Source organism: Triturus cristatus, chromosome 7 (assembly GCF_964204655.1).
Source record: "Triturus cristatus chromosome 7, aTriCri1.1, whole genome shotgun sequence".
Lineage (NCBI taxonomy): Eukaryota > Metazoa > Chordata > Amphibia > Caudata > Salamandridae > Triturus > Triturus cristatus.
In genome coordinates this window covers 626,859,740-626,882,684 of record NC_140590.1, presented here as the reverse complement: position 1 = coordinate 626,882,684, position 22,945 = coordinate 626,859,740, and the positions used below count along the sequence as shown (strand labels likewise).

General features: G+C 43.5%; 1 protein-coding gene across 2 annotated transcripts in view; it reads left to right on the top strand.

Moving 5' to 3' along the window:
- The window catches only part of LOC146810239 (sterile alpha motif domain-containing protein 9-like), an 85,957-nt gene extending 63,499 nt beyond the window's left edge, over nt 1–22,458 (top strand). The window contains exons 3-5 of one of the 2 annotated variants that reach the window (XM_085617233.1): nt 2,452–2,514; nt 13,374–13,421; nt 13,508–22,458. In XM_085617233.1, coding sequence (XP_085473359.1) covers nt 13,418–13,421; nt 13,508–18,294 — 4,791 coding nt within the window. In that variant the 5' untranslated portion in view covers nt 2,452–2,514; nt 13,374–13,417 and the 3' untranslated portion in view covers nt 18,295–22,458. The remainder of the gene's footprint in view (nt 1–2,451; nt 2,515–13,373; nt 13,422–13,507) is intronic. The other variant, XM_085617234.1, reaches the window with a different exon arrangement.
- The last annotated feature ends 487 nt before the right edge of the window (nt 22,459–22,945 follow it).

The following is a 22,945-nucleotide window of genomic DNA, read 5'->3' as shown; positions in this document are numbered from 1 at the left end:
TTCGCAGGTATTATTGGGCCTCACAGCTGTCGGCCATAAACCATGCCACGTATGCGCCTGGCTTGAATCCGGCGTATGAAATGGATAAATTCCTGCTTCCCGGCGGGAACTATAACAGGGCACTTTACTCCAGCTCGGCGGGACGGACCCTTACGGGCCCTACTAAGATTGCGGTACGGATCTGGAAGGCGGCCAATGTAGCCTTGGGCTGGAGTGAGCGATTAACATGTGCTACTCCTCTGTTTGCCTCCGATCGCCTGGGAAGCCTCTGGACAACGAAGGGGTTTGAACGTTGGGACACGATTGGTATTAGTAGAGTGGGAGACCTATGGGTTAAGGGTGCTGTTAAAACATTCGCGGCGCTCCAGAGCGAATACGAACTTACGGAAAGGGAGTTCTTCCGCTACGCCCAGATTCGGCATGCCCTGCTCTCTGTTTTTGAGGAGGGGACCAATATCCCGGCTTCTTCGCCCCTCGAGGACCGCATACTCGATGGTCATGTCCCCGACAGTACTATTTCATTAATTTATAAAAAACTTATCAATAATCGGGCTGACCTCTTGGTGCGCCTCCGGGAGGCGTGGACGGGGGATGGGGTGGAACTGGACGACGAGGACTGGCAGTCCGCACTGTCGTCCCCCAAGGAAGTGGCCATTCCAGCCCGTCTCCGTCTGGTCCAACTTAAGATTCTCCACCGGGTGTATGTGACGGGTCCCCGTTTGGTCTCGATGGGATTTTCTGAAGACGGGCTCTGTAAGCGGGGATGTGGACTCAGAGCCACCTTTCTCCATATCCTTTGGGAGTGTCGCGAGGTGGCGGAATACTGGCGTCGGATTCATGTGGTCATGGGACAAGTCACCGGGGTTGTGCTGCTGCCGGAGGTGCGTCGCTGTGTCCTGAATGTGTGGGAGCCCAATGATTATAACGCGGCTCAGACTCGGTGGGCGGCCCTGGGGAACATGATTGCCAAGAGAGATATAGCGCAGCTTTGGGGTTCCCAGCGGCCTCCCACCGTGTCCGTATGGAAGGAGAACATGGACTGGTGCATGTTCAGGGAGAAGACTGTGTATGTTGCTCGTGGCAAGCCGGGGGCGTGGGGTAGAATCTGGGGGCAATGGAATGCGTATCGTGGGGGTATCTGTGTTCCCCCCCTGGTGGACACCGACATTGCCTTGTCCCCCTGACCCTTGATGGTTCCCTGCGACTTTTGGGATGATCGAATATAGACGTTCCTCTCCCGTGCCCCCCCCCCCCCCGACCTATTATTACTCCTGCCTTTTAGTAGCTATTTGAAGATCAGAAGTAGAGTCCCCCGGATGTAGCCTTACCCACCTTTTTTTGCCTTTATGCCTCGCCTTTTGTTTTTGTTTGTTATTTATGTTAAACCTACGTATCCTGCTTCCCTAGGACTTTCCGGAGTCATGTACGGGGCTGGACCCCGGGAGTCGACTACTGCCTTAAACTCTGTATGATCCTTCCCGAATCTAGCGGCCGGCCCCGGTGGTTGTAGGCCCATTCTTGTAATTGATTTGTTGTTCAATAAAATTTTCCAAAAAAAAAAAAATAAATAAATAAAAAAAAAAAAAAAATAGGTGGTGACTCTGTGTAATTTGAGAAAAACTAACTTTGAGCTCCGAAATATCCCATGCATCAGGAAGCACACGTGTAGGCCTCCACTGGGTCTGTGTAGTTGGGTTTAAAATGAACAAGGTTTAATTGTAAAATGTGGAGGATGACCTGCACTAAACTGCTCCGAGTAGGTGTGTCCCTTGAAGGGGCACCAGAGCTGAATCCATGCCAGATTTTCCAGATATCCATGCAAGACATTTTTACACACAATTGCTCTATATATTCCTCGGTTGAATGAATCAGTGGTTATCCCGAAAATCTGGCTTTTATCTGAACCCTTTAGATTTTTGTTGCACTCCTCCTGTTTAAACTAGTAAACAAAACAATATTTGTGTGTCAACTAGGTGCTCAAACATTTGTTTATGTGAAGGTCATGAAAATATATAAGGCAACTATACTCTCACAGTGATATGAGTGAATTCTCTTTCGTATAGCTAAATACTTTGATCACCTGAATGAAGTAATCATTGCTACAACAACATATCATTTTCAAATCTTAAATCACATTTAGTTTGTTATATAAATCTGGCATTTCAAATCTTATATTTTCAGTGATATGACCCCCGAAGGCCCTGATTTTATATTAAAAACAGAGCTTTGGACTATACTACATGTGTTCCCATACCTGGCGTGTCATGCAGTTTGGTGCTTACTTTCCCTCCATGTTAAAGAACAGTAGATGTTTTATCGCCCAGGTTTATGTGCTGCATAGCTAAATCATGATCATTTTACTCTGACAGGACAAGGGCGAACGCCTGGCTACGCAGTGGGCTTTGCATTCTACGAGCCGGGCTGAAAGCAACTTTTTGTTTATTTTCACAGAATGGAAACCTGCCCCATTTTTAATGTGAGAATGACAAAGCGTGCACTGGACCTGGGATCAAGGTGAGAGGTCGTATTACTGGTTACTTCTGTTCTTTCTTTGTCTTGCTTTGAGCTCGGTTACCGTGCATGTATTTCCTCTTCTGCCACAATTGTTAAATATGTATTCTTTTTAACGAGGCGCCATTGCCTTTCCGCACATTCCTTCACAATCCGGCAGTAGCTGTTATCTCAATCAGTGTAACATAGATTTCAAGCCAGCACGTTATTTCAACACGTCAGTTGGTGGCCTTGAAAGAAGTTATGTTATAGTCACAACCTCGTCTGCATTTTTTTTGCAGCAACTCACACACACATTGTTTCAGTTCCTCCTTGTTTTTGGTGCCAATCGCAATACGTTTCTTTCTGCTGTCAGAGGTGTTTTGGGTCCCTGTGCAATGGTTTACCATTTACCAAATCTCCAGTTCACTCAATATTTTTATTGGAAACCCTCGACATTTGGTAATCAATCTCACCGATGCTATTTTGCCCAAAAGTACTACCTCTCTTGCATGCGTGTTATTAGGTGACCAACATGTCATTACGATGGTTTGCAGACACCGACGTCGATTCACCACAATGCCAGCGGTAGCAGAAGGGGATGTGGTCCGTGGGCTGCGCTGCCGCCTCTGGTGCAGGAAACCAGGGTTCGAGCCTCGAGCCCGAGTCCACATCCTGTGATTCTGGGCAAATCACTTACACCCTTATGCATCAAGCCAAAATCCAGTCGGTAAAATACCGATTCGGTAATAGCTCCCGGTATTGTGTGAAAAATACCCAATCCCAATGCATCAACCCAAAACCCGAGCAAATAACGAATCGCTAAATAAATAACCTCGAACATACCGAATCGCTAATACCCAAAAGGCTAATTTACCGATTCGCTAAATACCGAATCGCAATTACCGAAATCACTATTAGCTCCCGGAAATTGCCAATAGCAAATAACGAATCGCACCCCAATGCAACAAAACTCGCTAATAACGAAAATTCCAAAAATCGCTATTTTGCCAGAGCTAAATAAGGGGAATCAAAACCTGGAGGTAAAGTCACAAAAAAATAAAAAATAAAAAATAAAAAAAAATTCCTACATGTGCAAATGATTGAGGCAATCACTAAACCCTTAAATGTGGCCCAGGAGACCCTGTTGGCTCCCACAAAATGGCTGCCCTCTACGTGCTTGCAAGGAGGATGCGGATCAATGCAGCAGGACAGCGCAGGAGAAGGGTCCAGGAGCGAGTGTTCAGACTGCGCATAACCCTGCTCGGCCAGAATGAGGACGAGGTGTACCAGAAATATCGCCTCAATCGCGCTATGATCATGCGCCTGATTGCAGACCTGGAACCATTACTGCAGCACCAGACACACCGGACCAATGCAATCCCTGCGCACGTTCAGGTCCTATGCAGCCTGCACCTACTGGCCTCAGGGAGTTTCCAGGGGGTAATTGCGGTTGCCGGAGGTGTGTCGCAAAGCGCACTGTCACGCTTCTTCAAAAAATTCCTAGATGCCATGCTGACAATGCTACACACACACATCAGCTTCCCCACAACCCCACAGCAGTTGGACCGCACCAAACAGGCTTTCTACCAGGTGGCACAATTCCCACATGTGATTGGATGCATCGACTGCACGCATATCGCCATATGCCCTCCGTCAGCAAATGAGTACCTTTTCAGGAACCGCAAGTCATACCACTCGATCAACGTGCAGGTTGTGTGCGATGCCAACAACATCATAACGGACCTAGTGGCACAATTCCCAGGGAGCACACACGACTCATACATCTTCCGCAACAGTGGAATGCACAGGCGACTACTCAATGGAGAATTTGGAGAGGGACTCCTGTTAGGTAAGTAGAACTACGCTTCCCCACACCAACACCACACATGTATGTACATCACCAATGCTAAGTCTATGCTTCTATCTTCTAGGTGACAGTGCTTACGCCCTGCGGGAATACATACTAACCCCATACCTAAATCCAGCAACCCCGCAGGAACATCGCTACAACGCTGCACACATCAGCACGAGGAATGTGATAGAGCGGACTTTTGGGATTCTCAAGAGCCGCTTCCGTATCCTCCACAAGACTGGCGGTGCCATCCTATACCAACCAGACACATGCTGTCGAATAATTGCTGTATGTGCAATGCTGCACAACATTGCCACCAGAAGGGGGATACCCATGGAGGTGGACAGGGATGACGACCCCCAGGCTGACCAACCACCCGCCCAACGACGACCGGCACACATCCCAAACACAGCAGAGGGCCATAGGAGGCGGACAGACATAATGCAAAATCATTTTTGACCCTGGGTAAAATGAGACATTACAAGTTGGTGTTGGGTGCAACTGTTTAATGCACAGTAGCACTGAGGATTGTGCAACAGAACTAGCATTGTGAATCATGCTCCGATTGCATAAATGTAAATAAAAGGTTCCTTAAAGTCAGGCCTGTGCAAACACAATAATTGGATGGCCATGGTTGCTCCACCATGGACCTGCAGCATGTCCAAATTTCTAGTGGCGCTTGCCACGTACACCAAGCCTCCGCTCAGGTGCATCCATACCCTCACCACGGCCTGTCCCCGTGGAGGCACGCGAACTTCGGCGCCTGGTGCTGGCCTCTGCCAGTGACACGCTGCTGACACTGGAGGCAGCCTCACTGGTGTCATCCCCTCCCAATGCTGCAGCACTGCATGTGCTGCTCTGAAGTTGTTCCACAGCAGTGGTGATGTGTCCCAGTGACTTGGCCACATCACCGCAGAAGTGCCCAAGGTCCACCTGCAGGGAGACTGTGCGGCGTGCCAACACAGCGGTGCAGTTGCTGTGCCGTTGTATGGCCTTGGTAGCGGCGGCAGAACGCAACATTAGCTGCCGGTTACTCCTCCTCTGGGACTCATGGCCCTCCCTGATGGCACGGGTGAGCTCACGTACCTCCTCCCTGAGCTGAGCATTGCCATCAGCAACCGCAGTGGTCTGGTCCCTGACCGCCGTGCCCATGTCCCTGACCGCGGAGCCCATGTCGGTGACTGCTGCAGTCATGGCGCGCATCTCCCTCGCTAGGCGCACGATGTTGCAGCTGATGCTAGCCACATGTCTTCCCTGCAGGTTCTGTGTACGCAGCATCCTCTCCTCAATTGCAGAGGTTGTTGGGACATCCTGGTCAGCTGAGGAGACGGAACTGCGACGGGCCCTGTGACGCCGTGCGTGTCTTGAGCCTCCATGTGGTGCAGCGGGTGGTGTGGATGTGCGCTGCGTGGGTGCCAATTGCGGGGGGGGGGTTGCCATCTCCTGCAAGGGCGCAACTTGGTGCCTGTGCCTCTGCGGTATTGTGGCTGTACTAGCTGCAGGCTGGCTTGCTGGTGCCGTTGCTTGTGGCGCAGGTGGTGGTGCCTTGGCTTGTGGCGCAGGTGCCTTGGCTTGTGGCACTGGTGCTGGTGCCGTTGATTGTGGCGCTGGTGGAGGTGGTGCTGGTGGGGTGGCAGGGGTTGGCGGTGCGTGCGCATCCTGCGCAGTCTCCTGGTCTGACTCCACGGGTGTCTCAGATATGATCAGCTGGTCGCTGTCGTCAGAGTCCCCAGGTGATGCATCTGTGTGTGAAACAGTGCATGATTAGTGGGATGATTACACCTACATAGTGTTGTACCCATCAATGTCCCTCTGTGGTCCAACAAATGAACAGTCTACAGCCATGTACAAAATATGTGTTGTGTGCTCAGAGGATTTACGCCTGTACCTGCACTCTGGGCTGACTAGACTACAACTCCCAAGATGCAGTAGTGTCATGTGTGGAACTGTCTGTGCCAGAGCTGCAGACACAGTGAGATTGGGCTGGGGGCATGGGTATGGATTTACGCTATGCTGGGTGTGGCACAGGCATGCATCTTACCTTGGGCACTTGTGGCTGCGCCGGACGTGTCCATCTGGATCACCCCCACGACGGCTTCCCGCTCTATCGTCCCTTCCACAAGGTCCTCCAGGGCTGTGTTGGATGGTGCAGTGCTTGTTCCGCCTCCAGTCCTTCTTGCCTCCCGGAGCCTCTCAGCAATCCTCTCTTTTGCGCGCTTCCGCAGATCATACCACCGTTTTTTAAGGTCGTCGATGCTGCGGCTAGTGACGCCAACCGCATTAACCCTCTCACGGATGCGCTGCCAGATGCGCCGCTTCTCGGTCTCAGGCACCTTGAGGGACAGCTTGCCAAAGAGGCGGTCGTGTTTGCTGGACACTCCCTCGATGAGGTACTCCAGCTCCCTGTCCGAAAACTTCTTCTTGCGCTTCCGTGCAGATTCTGCGCTGGATGGCACTTCCTGCGACATGATGGATGTGTGATGTGAATGGCAGAATCTGTGTGGCCTCACTCTGCACAGCCTGTCCTTCTTTCCAGCTCCTGTCTGCTCCTCTGTCGAGGCTATGTGGGTGGGGCAGCAGTATTTCCTGGTTGGTGATGTCATCAGCCTGTTCCCGGAGCGACGCGGCAATTTGCGATTTCGCTATTACCGATTCGGTAATTGCTAATTCGGTATTACCGAACTCGCTATTAGCCAAATCGGTATTACCGAACTCGCTATTTGCTAGTGGGGCCGTTTGCGTGCCCCGCTATTAAGGAATCGGTAAATTTAGCGATTTTTAAGGAATCGCTAAATTTCACCGAATCTGTTGATGCATGCCAATTACCGATTCCTTAATGGCGATTCCTTATTTTTCGCTATTAAGGAATCGGTATTAGTTTGGTTGATGCATATGCCCCTAAATCTCCCCGTGCCTGAATGTGTCATGTAAATAGGGTGCAATGTAAAGCGCTCCAATACCTTCTGGTCGAGTTCGCGCTATATAAATATGCAAAAAAAAAAAAAAAGGGGGGCATTACACAGCCTCTCACCCTGAGTCTTCCCAGAAAGCGATGTCCCATGACATTAACCCTGATGTCATCACAATAAATTACATCTTTCAAATTTCATAACTGCATGACTACTATGACAACACAACACAGACAAATGTCTGTTTTAAGTACCACTTATATTATGGTGCCGACGTGGTATGCTAGGTGAACATTACTCACTTCTCTTTGTAGTACATTAAAAATGATGTATCTGAAGACAATATAGTGCCGCAAAGCAACAAATACCACTACAATTATTTATACCACAAACTGTCGTGATTCATTAGTTCCCACTTTAAAAAATGTATTGATAATTCATTAGGAGAGAATAAAGAGACATAAATAAATAGTTATGTCCATGCGTGTAAATTAATATAAACAAAATATAGAATAGGACCCACGTTAATGATCTAAATTATTAGTTATTGTTAACACATTTTGATGCATGACAATTTGCAAGAGGTTTTATTCAACCTCATCATTTATTTATTTATTTATTTACAGTAATGATAGTAAGGGAACAACTTTTTAAAAGATGTATTAGTTTTTAGTTCATATTTTACCTAATCAAGAGTGTGCCCTGCACTGCTGAGTGTATTTAGGTAGACATTATTTACCTTCTGTTCTTGAAGTGGCGTCTGGTATTCTTTGAAGGTGGCGTGGAATAATGCTTGCCCTCAATTGTATGTAACAGGTGAGCCCCACCTCTTCTACAGAGAGTATTTGTCATAGGTGCCACTATGTCAAGAATTGCGTGCAGTGTATCGGTGCCTGCATTTTGCAATGGGTGGCTCCATAAGTCAATAATTACCTTTAACTATTTTAGGACCAACTGCAGACTCGCAGGTTTTACACCACAGTCCCCCCATACTCACTTCTATTACCTCACCCACTCTTACTCTCACCCTCATTCATTCATTCTCACTCTTTTGCATTCACTCTTACTCTCACCCGCTCATTCTCACTCTGCCTCACTCACACATTCTTACTAAGTCTCATTTATTCTCACTCACTCTGATTCACTATTCTACTCACTCTCATTCCCCTTCACTCTTACTCTTGTTTCTCATACTTTCTCACTCACATGCACTCACCCTTCTTCTTATTGTCTCATTCTCACTCACTCTGACTCGCTTACACTAACTGTCACTCATTCTGACCCGATACTCCTCTGCTCTTGGCACTGATTTTGCCACTTCTGAGGCCCGGGGTCACAAATGCAGTGCCAGCGGTCATAAGGAGCAGGCCAAGGAGGCACAGCTTCAAATTCTGGTGACCCCTACATGATGTTCATGTGTCCATTCCCCATTGCTCAGTTTTTGATTCTATCCTGTTTGCTCTTCATTGCCCCTTTCCCTTGCATGTATCCCTCTCGCTCTCAGAGTATCTCAGCAGTCTCTTTTTATTACCTCTCGCTCTCAGAAGTCTGCTTTTCATGTGTTTCCCTATTCTACTGTCTTGTTTTAGACTCTCTCTTTATTACACCTTTCTCACACCTGCCTCTCCCTCTTTTTCTGTCTCTGTTGGCTGTGTCTTTCTCATCTGTCTTCAGTCACGTGTCTAACCTGCCTTCTAATCTCTGTCTGACAACAAGCTGTTTTTCGCCAGTCTCTGTCTTCATCGTCTCTCTCATCTGCCTCTCCCTCTCTCACGCCAATCTTTCTCTCTCCAATACCTTTCTCTTCATCTCTCTAAGTTGTTAATTCTCCCTCACTCTTTCTCTCTCACTCACACACATATTTGTCTTTCAGTGTCTCACCTGTCAAGCTGGTCTGCCTTCTAGCTCCCTTCTGGTCTCTCTGGTTCCTCAGACATCCGTTAACTCTTCTTTTTCTCTCTGGTCTCTGACTTATTTCCCTTTCCCATGATAATGTCCAGGGTCATTGTGACACCTTATGCTGAGCCTTCTCAAGAAGCAGCAATACACGAATAGCTGTGTTGATGTTGCCAGCTTGTGTTTTTGAACACCCCATTCATTCAGTGTTCTTGGTAAACTGTCTATAAGTCCCTTTTATCCCTTGTTATATCCTGGAGCAAAGTAGTAGAAAAGCAAAACAAACCATTGGGTTATAAAAGTGCACAAAAAAGCTGAACGGTGGTCTTTTTTTAAATTGTAGCCAGCAATGACTCATCTGGTCATAGTTCCTTAATAGTTTTAAAGAGGTTAACATTGATTAGATCAACCATCTGATTATATTAAACATGTGAGTGCATCTGCAGAGTTCTGATAAAGCAACACAAAATATATAAATAACGTACAATGGAGAAGACTAAAGACATTATGCGGACAAGGGGAGTATGAGGATGTCAACAGGTAAGTACGGTGGGAAGTAGAGAATAAAGACACAATTTTGCAGGAATGATCTTAACACCTGCTACTGAAGTTAACCTTTTCTACAGTACTTGATGGTAAAGTGTTTTCAGTGCAAATGACAAATCTAGCACTATTAACATGACCAGATAGCTTTGAACAGCAATGTTACCATGCAGCAGACAACTACAGGTGTATTTTAGATTGGGTTGACGCAAATGTGATCCAGTAGCTGCATGAAAACCACTGTTCCCAAGGTCTTACTCAGGACAAAGAGACCAGCAATGTGGCTGAGCCACATAAATGGATGCACACGCTCTGATGGCCCGGCCCAATCACCCTATATTAGTAGAATATTTTCCATTGACTATATTATTAACATAGATACATAGTCAATGTTTCAGGATACGACCGTTCCAACTCTACCCAACAGTGAGCACAACCCTGCTATTGCTCCTTTCTTTAGGTCTAATCGTGCTCCACAGTGCAGTGATTTGGAGTGGCATAGAGTGGAGTGGCGCAGACTGAAAGAGAGAGGCGTAGACGGGAGTGGTATAGAATAGATTCTTTCAGAGTAGAGTGAAGTGGCGAAGAGTGCAATGGTACAGAGTTGAGTTTCGTAGAGTGCAGTGATGCAGAGTAGATTAGAGTGGATTGGCATGAAGTGGAGCGAAGCAGATTTCAGTGGCACAGAGTGGCAAAGAGTGCAGGATTGTAGAATATACTGTTGGAGAGTGCAGTGGTGTATAGTATAGTAGAGTGGCGTGGAGTGCATTGGCGCAGGGTATAGTGGTGTGTAGTGCAGTGGCGCAGAGTAGAGTTGCATAGAGTGCAGTGGCGCAGATTAGAGTGGTGTAGAGAGCAGTGGCGCAGAGTAGAATGCAATACCCCAGTGACAGAGTAAAATGGTGTAGCGTGCAGTGGCATAGAGCATAGTGGCGTAGAGTGCAGTGCTGCAGAGTAGATTGGCGTGGAGTGCATTAGTTTTAAGTAAAGTGTTGTAGAGTGCAGTGGCATATAGTGGTGCAGAGTAGAGTGGCACTGAGTGCAGTGGCATACCAGAGATTGTTTCAGAGTAGAGTGCAGTGGTGCAGAGTAGATTAGAGTGGCTTAGAAGGGATTGGCATAGAGTGCATTGGTATACAGTGGAGTGGTACAGGGTAGAGTGCATTGGGGTAGAGTGCAGTGTTGCAGAGTAGGGTGGCATAGAGTGCAATGGCGTGGAGTGGTGTAGAGTGCATTGGTGCATAGTAGAATAGTATGAGGTAGAGTGCATTGGCATAGGGTAGAGTGGAGTGGTGCAGAGTAGAGAGGCATAGAGTGGAGTTGTGATAAGAATCTAGTGATGCGGAGTGGAGCGGTGCAGAGTAGAGAGCAGTGGCATGGAGTAGTGGAGAGAAGTGGGGTAACGTTGTACAGAGTAGAGTGGAGTGGGGTAACATGGAGTATACATGGTAAAATAGGTAGCGTATTGCCATTACAGATAACACATCTCCAATTGAAATGACCATAATATTTGCACTCACATATAGTTCTACTGATAAAAGTATACAGCACATAAACGATAATGTGTGGAAATGTCATCACCCAATGTATTGACTTGATCTTCAGGACAGTTCATGTACAGGCATTTACACTTTGTTGTGTGCTAGAAAAAAAATAACATCATACAGCCTTCTTCAAGAAGACCCCCAGTGGCCAGCATGATTGTCACATAAATCCCCTCACTTTGAAGTCAGAGAAAGAAAAATAACCACCATGCTCCCTGGAAGACACAGCCTGTCATTTGACCTCTGTCTTTGAAAGCACATCAAATGTGACAAGATAAGAACAACATTTAAAGGCATTTTTACAGAGAGCCAGACAGTGGAAGAATACAATAAACAAGGTTTGGGCAACAGGAGGGATAAACCCAAACTGGACAGCCAAATGCAAATAAAGCCAGCAAATAGAAAGCTAGAAAATGTGAGTTACAAATCACAAAGCCAATGGTAAGCAACGGGCGGAATGCATTCATAGGTCAACTTTCTGAATGTCCCCAAATGTCTTTAGCAAACCGGACAGCTGCGACATCTGGTAGGCTGTGACCTAAAAACAAGCATCAACCATCATCATGACCTGGCGGTCTGTGGCAGGTGGTCTGTGATGGTCAGCCAAACCTTTCTGATGGTGTAGACATCTGAATCCCAGCTGTTAAACCCCCATATCTTTCCCTGACTCTAAATACAGTCTGGTAAGTGTGCGTTTGGTGGGATGCAAGCACCACTGATTTGTGGGGACACCCTTGTTCTATCAGAAAACTGTATCAGCAGTCTAAAATAGTTGCTCCTTTCTTCAAGCATCTGTAAAAGCTAGTTCCAGCGCATCCATAATTGCAGTGTACCATAGATACTACAGAAAATACCTTATAGTAATTTTATGCATGTCTAAAATGCACGTTTTAAAAACATTCTGCATGCTGTTTTATAGAGAATCAAAACATGTGGGTTTTCAAAATGTACTTTTCCAGCGTTTTTTCATCTTGCTAAGAAAAACACTTTTGTATTCTTTAGTTCTTGTCTAGAGACAGCCTTACCTGTGTTTTCTAAGACCTAGCAAATACAATACTAAAACATTGCTTTCATTTTATGGCTATCTTGTCAATTTACTTGCTTATTTGGTGGTTTTCTTACTCTACTTTTGTCTGTCACCTGAACATATCTTCTTTACCATTTTTTTGATTGGATGACTTGTATTCTTCCACTGCTTGCATTCAGGGTACTACTGGTTTCATTTGCTTTCAGCACTCCATAGATTAGAAAATGTGTTTTTTGCTCTCTCTCCTCAGTTGCTCCCCACCCCTACCTACTCATTGCCGTTCGTCTGTGGAACTGACTTGCTTACTACCGACTGCTCCTCCGTTGCTCCACCATTCCTTTTTTTTTAAAATAAATAATATTCTTTTAAACTTTTCTAGAAAGCCCTTCAACTTAAATTTGCTCCTGGACCACACTTTTACAGAAGGTTTATATTTTTGTAATTTGCCTATCTTAAATGGGCGTCTGCCATCTAACAATGGTAAATTAAAAGAAAAAATGACTGCTGTGTCATGATGTTGGCATGCATATACATTATCGTGCTGATGTCCGCATTTGCCCTTTTTTGTTTCTTTTTCCCATGTTGTTCAACATAGGCAACAAGCTTTCCTTGTCTTTTTCCATAACGTTACTCAACATCGAGCATCGGCAAAGCCAAATGGTCAACTCGTGCCTTTCGAAGGAATGACCTACTTGCTTTGTCAGCACTTGTGTATTTTAACAGTTTAGTCATGATTCCATTTGGAAAACCATGTAATCTGTAAATACCAAAAATTACAATACAATCTATAACACATTACCTAATCATATGAATGACAGAAACACCGACTTCAATGTGAATGTATGTACATGCACAGTCATAGTAATTTATCTCAATGTGTATACTATCTACAGTGAAAACAAAAGATAACAATTTAAAAGGAAAAACAGTGTCAAAGATTGTCTCAGTCTGTCATCCACTTAACAGCAAAATCTCTACAATTCACAGCACTTTTGGCAATTAATTTAACTTGCAAGATTTATGTTACTTCACCAAAAGATAATGTTGAAACATCTAGAGAATATGCAAATACTGCATTATAGGTACTAAGAATGCATTTTATTTTTCAGGTAACAAATTTGAGCATTAGACAATTGTGTAATTTCAAGAAAAAATGGGTATGTATACATCATTTCAAAATGGCTTTTATTTGCAACATGCTGTGATGGTATACTGCTAATCGTATTTTTCTCTTTATTTTTAGATTTCATGAAACTTCCCTTGGACCAATGGGACGAAGGTCATGTTAGTACTTGGTTGCAGTCAATTGGAATAAAACAAGCATACATACAGAAGTTACATCAAGAAGAAGTTGACGGTCGTGTTCTGAGAAAAGTAGATGAATCTTTTCTGAGCAGAATGGGCATGAGAAAAGGACCAATCAAGCTGCTTTTTGAAGAAAGAAATAAACTTCTAGAAAATCTGCAAATCAATGTTCAGTCAGATTTCCCTAAAGCACCTTCAGAAGTTTTTCAAACTCAACCTCATGAGAGCCAGACGATAAATTGGGAGAAAAAAGACTGTTCTGTTTCGAAGAATGTTTCAAAACCTATTGAATATCAAAACAATGATACTCAGACTAGTGGGACCAAAGATATCCAAAACAGTTTTGACCTTCCTATAGCATCACATGTAGATATTCAAAACAAGGATGAACAGTATAAGAAACAACACGTAGGAAGACAAGTGAATGACAGTGTTGATGAAAAAGTGAAAACTGCAACAAAGTCTTTAACGTTTGCCAAATTTCGACCATTTGGAAAAGATGACATTACATTTAAGTATGTGAAAAATACAGTCCTTGCTCTACCTGAAACTGGAATAATAGATATGATTACTCCTTGCCATGAATACAAATCATTTTTGACTGCTGCTCAATTTGATACCAGAACCAAAAAGTCAAAATTTGCAAATGAGGTTTTTCGTTTTGGTTCTGCATGTATGAATGTTCGTACAAATGGCACAATACATTTTGGTGTAGTGGACAGCAAAGAACATAATGAATTTAAGCATGGACAAATTATTGGTTTTCCAGTAAATGACAGGAGCGATTATGTTGATGCTTTGGATTTAATTGAAAATTGTTTTGCCACTGAACTGGAAACCGTGAGGCATTGCATTCACCCTCCTAAATTCATTGAAGTGATTGAGAAAGACATGGAGGAACAACTCTTTGTTATTGAGGTTGACATTGAACCATTAATTAGCATAGTAAAAGGAAAGATTTTTCAAGTACGTCTCGTTACTTTTGATGCTTCAAATAAGCTCACTTATGGCAAGCAAACTATCTACAACAGAGTCGGGGCGAATTCTGTACCTATCAAATCTGATGATCATCTTGCATTTTTCAATGGCATGCATGAAAGGGATTCAAGGCGAGAAAAGGCTGAAAAATCCAAGCAAGCTGCTGACAATGATCACCCAGAAATTTTGGGCAGAAAATTGACCATTCTTTTAACTGATGGCAAGAAGTCTATGGCTGACTCATTGTGGTACATACTTGTTACAAATAAATGTACTAAGGAAGATTTGCAACATATTAACTTTTTAACACGGATGAACATTTTCTGCGTTTTTGATTTTGATGCAAATTCTAATATGTCAGGCTTATGTAAAAAATACAAAGAACACCATGCCACAAATCTTCATTCCCTCCAAAGCTACTCTATTGAAGGTGGAGTAAGTGTAAGTGAATTCAAAAAACACATGCTCTTGTTTGACCAAACTAGCTGGATATTTTGCAATGGGAGAAATGATTATCTTGGAGATGACAAACCTTGTGATGAAAACACTTGGATAAAAACTAGGAGGAAATATCTAAAGAAAGCAGTTTCACTAATCTGTGGTGAAATACTTCCAAAGGGTTCTTTTGTTGTGTTATTTCTGTTGTTATCTCGAGTCAAAAAGCCAATAATTGACACTTTTCATGAATTTTACACAGAAATGGATAACATCATTTGCATTGCAGAATCTAGAGAAAATTATGAAGAATGGGCATCTTTAGCACAGGCCTCCTGTCCTTTTGAGAGACTAGGTGAGATGAGTATTGTTGGAATGAAACTTAGTCATGTAGATGCTACAATTCAAACCATGCTGCCTTCAAATGTTTTAACAAAGCATTTGCCAGTTTTCACAAAAGGACTGTGTCCACTGACAGCTGTGGAGGAAGAAAAGTTATGTTCTCTTGAAATATTATGTGTTGATGAATGCAATAATATAAAACCTGACTTCTGGAGTCCAGAAAAAGTACATGAAGTAGAAAGTACTTTCTATCAAGGGGGAAAAGTAAGCTGGAACAACTTTTGGCTTGCTGACAAAAAGATATGTGGAGATGTTATTGAGCGAGAGGCATGCAAAGAGGTCCAAGATATTTTAAATGACGTTTTGCACGGAGGAAAAATTAAGCTTTCAATAGCCAGAATAAAAATATTTCATCAGCCAGGAAGTGGTGGTAGTACTGTTGCACGTCAGGTTCTCTGGAAGAACAGAAAGGAGTTAAGATGTGCAGTAGTAAAGACATCATTCTCATTCACAACAGTAAGTGAACATGCTGTTAAATTCAGAGAATATGAAGAAAAAGATAGCAGGCACTGCCTCCCAGTCCTCCTCCTTGTTGAAGACTGTGACGAAGAGTATCTAGATGATTTACGTCATGACCTAGGAGATGCAATGGCATACAAAAATGTTAATCCTTCGAAGCCATGTTTCATTATCATGAGCTGTAAAAGGTCTAATGTGCCTGAAAAGCTTTGTAGAGCTTCTCCACTTGAAACAGTTGCAGTCACTCATAAATTAACAGATGAGGAAAAACAACAGTTTGCCAGTAAGCGTACTCAACTTGAACAGCAGTTTAACTGCAAGCCAGAATTTATCTTAACTTTTGTTTTAATGAGTCAAGAATTCAATGAACAGTATGTGAAGAACTTTGTAAAACACTTATTGCAGGGAATTGACCACTCCTCTCTTGTAACAAGTCTGATTCGATATGTTGCACTTCTGAATTCCTATGTACAAAATTCATACATTTCATTATCACACTGTGAGGCTTTTTTGGGAATTGGTGCATACACAACAGATGAGAAAGACAGAGTAAGAACGTATAATTTTAAAAACAGTTTAAGTGAGCAAGCAAGACTCATTTTCATTGAATTGCGAGAAACTACTACCTGGCTCTCATCAATTCATATTATACACCCCCTTGTTGCTAAGCAAATTCTATATCAACTTTCAGGAAGTAGACATCAGAGTCAAATTGCTATGGATCTTCTACAAGAAAAGGTTCTTTTTAATCATCGATTTGGACGGGAAGAATTTATAAAGCTAATCAGAGATTTATTTCTCCGACGATACAGAAAAAGTAAAGGTGACAACGTGGACAGCTTTTTTTCTCCACTTATCGAGCATATTTGTGATACTGAAAAGAACCTTGAAGCAGCCATTACTTTGTTACAAGCAGCATATGAATGCCTGGGGAAAGATCCATTTGTTGCTCAGCAGCTTGCCAGACTACATTACACAAATGGAAGGTTTAAAGGTGCTCAGTACTGGGCAGAGGTTGCCAAATCGCATCTGCCACGAGATTCATTCATATTAGACACAGAAGGTCAAGTGTATAGAAAAAAGTTTCATGCTGCCATAGAAGAAAAAGGAGAGGAGAAGGTTCTTACTGCTGCTGAATCCACCGAAATCATAGAGATTGCCCTTAAAGCAATGGAATGCTTCAGGGCTTCAGAAAAGGCTGCAAAGGCAGAGGCGGACTGCATGAATAACAGTGGTTATTTTGGAGAGGTTAATGTTGGATGCAGGCTGTTGTACCTGCTTGCCTCAGTAGAGCCGTTCAACAGAAACAAAGAGAGAGAACATAGACTAAAAGAGCACAGCGCAACAAGTGAGTTGATAGATTATCTCAATGAAGATCACATTCCAGAAAACATTAGAGAGCCATGGCACAAACTCCATGGCCGTCTGAAAGGATTGCGACAGAACATCTATAATGCCCTTGAATGGATTTCGGAAGATCTCAGTTATTTTCAGACTGATAAAAATGATGATGAAGAACAAAACAATAAAGAGGATGATGCAGTTCATGATCCAAGAAAATGGTTCATCAGGAAATCCGAAGTATGTGCAAGATTTTTCAGTTTAGACTTCCTTTCACAGAAAAAGAATATAGGATTTGAATCTCAAGATTATCTAACACCCCTTGTCAGACGCATGAACATTTACAAATTTGGTGGTGGGGATTTCACTAGAATTCTTTCAATGCTGTCAGATTCAAAAGACAACAGATCAGTCCAAAAACTTGAAAAAATCATCAGCCTGTACCCAGGAGATCCACAAAAAGACAGTCTTGATGACACTGATCTTGTTAATTACATATTATGTCATATTACACTTGCATGTCTATCATCCACATCTTCTAAACTCATAACATTTCCAAAACTAAGAGAACTTAGCAAGAGCTTTTTAAAAAAAAGAAAGCTGCCTCTTCCAGCAAGTGCACATTATTTGCTTTCATTACTCTACTGGCCTGACGAAGCAGAAGACAGAGATGCAAGTCCAGAAAAAGACACAATTTTGATAACGGCCCTTCAGACACTGAAACGTCTGTATGAAATAAAAATAAAAAATGTTCCCTCAAGAAAAAAAAGAATATATACACACTTTTTCCTTGGAAATGGAAATGGGTTAAACAGGGCTGTACACAAAAGCAAGATTGAAAAGTGGCTTAGCGGCCCGTTATTTGAAAGGCGCTTAAAATGGCTAAATGGAGATGTATGGAAAGCAGAAACAGTTACAAAGGTTTTAAAAAGAGTAAAAGGGTGGACAGAAGATAGAAAAGTGTTTGTTCATGGCCACTGCCAAAAGAACACTATTCCCATTTTGCCTTTGCATTTTGCTTCAGTGCCTCATGGAAATGAAAATGTAACATTCTATCTGGGATTTTCATTTAATGGACCAGTTGCATTTGACATACAAGTTACAAAGTAAAAATATGTTCCTAAAGTGAACAAAAAGTTTACCCTTGTCCTTATCAAAGCTCTCTCTAGGCATGCTGTCTTACCTTATCAACATTGTCAATGACTTCCTTACTCAAGGCATCTTCCTCGAAGCTCAGAACCGCCAGATCCTCCCTACTTAGACCCTGATGGCCTTGCCAACTACGGGCCCATCACTCACCTACCATTCATCTGCAAGTTCATTGAAAAAGCAGTCTATGTTCAACTCCATGATCATGGTAACCGTCCCCTGCATGACTACCAGTCTGGTCACTGATCAAGCTGCAGCACGAAGACCATTACCTTACACATCGTAAATGAGGCCCTCTTAACCACAGATGAAAATGACGCTTGCTTCCTGATACTGTTGGACATTTCCGCTGCCTTCGACACACTTGACCATCTCACTATCATACACACCCTGGATTCTAGAATAGGATTCACTGCTAATGTCCTTCACTGGTTCTCCTCCTACCTTTCCAACCAACACTAGTTTGTTCATATGGACACTCACTGACCCAAAAGAAGACTATGACCTGTGGAGTCCCCCAGAGTTCAATACTGTCTCCTGTCATCTCAAACTCATACGTGGAGCCACTTGGTGCTCTACTCACAGATAACAGTATCAAGATTAAAAGATGTGTCGATGATACACAACTCTACTCAAAAGTCTCTTCTGACATCCAGTGCTTCAAATATTGCTTGCACATCATTGAGACCTGGATGTCCAGTGCCTAATTGAAGCCAGTACTTAATTTATAAAAGAACAAATGTCAGGATGCAAAGCTTTGCTTAGAAGCCCACGGCCGGCACTATCAAAGGATGGATGCCAAATACCAAGGTTTCATAGTCCTGATTCCAACTCCTGCCTTTTTAATCTATCACCCCACAATTCCTGCCTCTTTATCTCACTCTAGCAGGTACTTTTTCCATTACTGCTTTCTATCATTGCCACAGTTTTTTTACTTTCTTTTGCTCCATTTTCCCTCCTTTGTATTTTTCTCTTTCTTGCACTGGGTCAAAGTCTGTTGAGGGAAAATGAGTGCCGGTGGGCCCCACTTGCAACCAGCAGCCAGCTCAAATTAGGCACTGCCGGAAACTCAACCCACCCCAAACAGAATTCCTGTTACTTTCCATGAACAACAAACAAGAACAGTACAAACCTGGCTCATTTACATGAATCTTGATGGTTTCAAACCTCAACCTTCTTTGAATTCCAAATCACTTGGGTTCACCATGGACACCAATGTCACCCTCAATGAACACATCGCCAAAAATACAAACACGGCCTGGCACTAGGTATATATGTTTCATGGGGCTTCATGAGAAGCATGCATTTAACTCCCCTAGAAGAATGCTAACCCTGAATAAAGAGATATATTATTAAACAGCATGTCAGGACAATTTCGGTTGCTTGTTTTGCACTTGTGCTGCCCTCAGGCCATTTCAAAGTGAAGTAGCTAATTAAAATCATTTCTGAACTTAATATTCATGAAGGTTTTCAGCACATCCTTACTCAATCTGTGAGGATTTTGGACCAAAGCTGAACAGGAAGATATCCCTGCCATGGCCAATGTCTGACAGTAAGTTTCATCGTCTCCTGCGATTAGTCCGGTGAATTTCAGGTAAATCACTGTGAAAGTGTAAGTTCCTCTTATTTCAGTTTTTTGGTCATCCAGCTCTCCCTATAATTCTTTTCCTACCAAATATATATGAACCAGGTGGCTCCCATTTTTAATGAGGATCTCATAACCCTGTGTCACTGCTGCCTGGAGACTGGTTTGGTGCCTATCAAACTGAACAAGCTCCTGAAAAGCTGGCACTTGACAATGCGCTGGTGGGCTTTATAGAAATTGATGTCTTTAGATGCAGGATTTACTGCATAGGAGTTAGGACAAAGGCTATATTGGATTTCCTTAAACCTAATATACCAAAACCACCTGATCATGTCACTCCACCAAGCCGGTTTTAGTGGCACTGTTCTTGACTGGTAACAATTTTTCTTGTAGATTTTAGGTGGATTTCTGCTCACCACTTAGATCTATGCCCCAACGATTGTGCAGGAAAGTCTCTCAGACCTCACTTGTCTCCTATTCATATTAATATTTACACGAGATTCCTGATAACATAAGAATCCATGCTTAGCTCTCTCTGGATGAAACACAGCTCGTATTTAGTTTTACAAAACAATATGGAGACGGTGTCCAGCCACAGAGAGACCTCCTCGCTTCACGCATGTCTGTCCCTATTCAGATGGCGCATACCGGACAACTTTTCAAACCTGATTGCCAGTAAAACTAAGGACTTGCTCACTACTACAGAGTACCCGGCCTTTACCTTTAGACTGAGTTCAATATCATCTTAAGCTATAAAGATGACCTTTAAAGAGACCAAGCTTTGACCTTAGAAACATGCATGGCTTAACATTTGTGCATTGTTAATACTACCTGGAGGTGCCTAGGCGGATCATGCTTAGTTAGAGCCATATCTCTTTCCCGGTGGTCAATCCCCAAATTTATTCACATTTGCACTATGGGAGTAGCATCTGTCTTGCAGCCACTACAAAGATAACGGAACCAATGCTGCTAGTTCCAAATGATGTGGCTACACTGATTGGAAGTCTCGGTAGAAGAGTTTGCATCTCATCCACCTTGAGGGCTCCTTATTGGCTACCAGTCAATAGGTGGAGCATGTCTATGTACCCAAGTTTGTTAGCAGTTAAATCTTTGAAACATTTTCTCCATCGGAGCAGGCCCTTAGGCCTGCTGACCTTCCTCTTTTTGCCATTGCATCCATTAGCTCTACTGAAACAAGTAGAAGAACATCATTCCACAGACTGTCAGAAAGCACAAGGGAACGTTGGTGAAATGTGTGCTATTGAATTATATTAACATAACATAACAAGGAGGTTAAACACCTATAACACAATACCATGGAAGTACAGGGCGACAGTGAGGGGATTCAAGATCCAAACAGAGTAGGATGATCTTGCTCATTAAAATTAATGATGAGGCCAGGCTAGATGTATGTGATTCCAATGTCAAAACTAAATAAATAAATAAATAAATAATATGCATATCACAGTAGGGACATACATTCCACCTGGAAAATATTCAATGAAATAAAACTGATTCACAAGCTTTTTGCCACTGAACTTTATTTGGCACATATATTCTCCTCAATGAATGTAACATTTTGTTTTTTAAAACAAACTTTATTGATTACCATAAAGTATTATCCAATAGTTACAAACATTTCACTTCGTTATTTCTCGTCATTATACAGCTAGCTTATGCTAGTAGGAGTATTGAAGTATGTGCATGCAAGTACACCATGAGTATATTATTAATACAAAAGCCGTTTGTATGATACAACTACAATGAAGATGCATTACTTTGAGAAGGGCTCTCAACATAACTACTAACAATTACCCAAGTACCCTCCCTCCCCCTCCCACGTTCTGGCACGTCAGGTCAATTGTCTGGCATGGTAGTTGCGCATGTGAATGTTGCTTTACATTCCGTTTTGCATTGTGCGGGTATATGTGTCTTCTTTTCGCCCACTAGTCGCGCTGTCCAATGCAGTACAGAGTGTCAGCTATGGCAGGGTTGGGGTAGCGTGATGTGGAAAGAGGTCTAATGCTTTAAAACCCTCCAATGTGGTATCCCACTCCATAGAGATTGGGTGTTTGCACAACCTCCGAGCCTCTTTTCGTCTGATTGCTGCACTTTCTGCGCCACTCCAGCGTATCACCTCATCATACCATGGGGATAACGCAGGGGGTCTCGCAGACTTCCACCTCACCGTTATCGCTCGTATAGCTAGTATAAAGGCAAGTGCTAGGAAGCGAAGCTGGACTTTCTGGGCGCCTGTGCATTTGTGGAGTCCTAGCAAGCATTCAGCTATGTTGTCTTCAATCTGTAAGTGCGTAACTGTTACAATTATATCCCTTTTTCCTACACTGTCCTTTCCTCTTTTACCTCTCTCCTCCTTTGGAATCTTCCTCCCTTCCTTCCCCCCCCTGCTCTCTGTCCTCCGTTGGTACTTCCCTTCTGTTGGCCGAGAGGCTGCTTTAGAATGTTGGGAACGTTCCTAGTGTAGCTCATTTGAGACGAACTGTGGAACGCTGTGGAAGTGGAATAAAGAAGATCTTACTTACACCATTGTGCTGTCATCTTTTCAACACTGGCGACTAGAAGACTGCATGAGGGAGCAGTTTCCACCTCCATCCCTTTGATATTCATACACCTTGTGGCCCACGAGGTCAGGTACTTTGAACATAGTCTAAGGAAATGTTAAACCATTCCTGTTAGTTAACCAGCGTAGCGGTATGTGGTGGAGCTTAACCACTGGGAGGTGACTTTACGGCACTTCGATTATTTTGCTGGTTTTGGACGTTTAGTACATTGGGAGGTACGTCAAACTCTCACCTCTAAGTCTTTGGGTGTTCCGTTTCCTTCTGGTTCCTGATGTGCTTTCAGGGACGATCGGATTTCAACGCTGAGTAATCTTCGTGAGGGAGCCTTTCCTTTGACGTTTCCCTGCTCATTCGTGCGTCTGGTGTGCGTGGGGGCCCAGTACCGAGCTTGGGAGCAGAAGACAGCTGTTGTTGGGGGCATGAAGCTGATGGCCTTTCTCTTCTT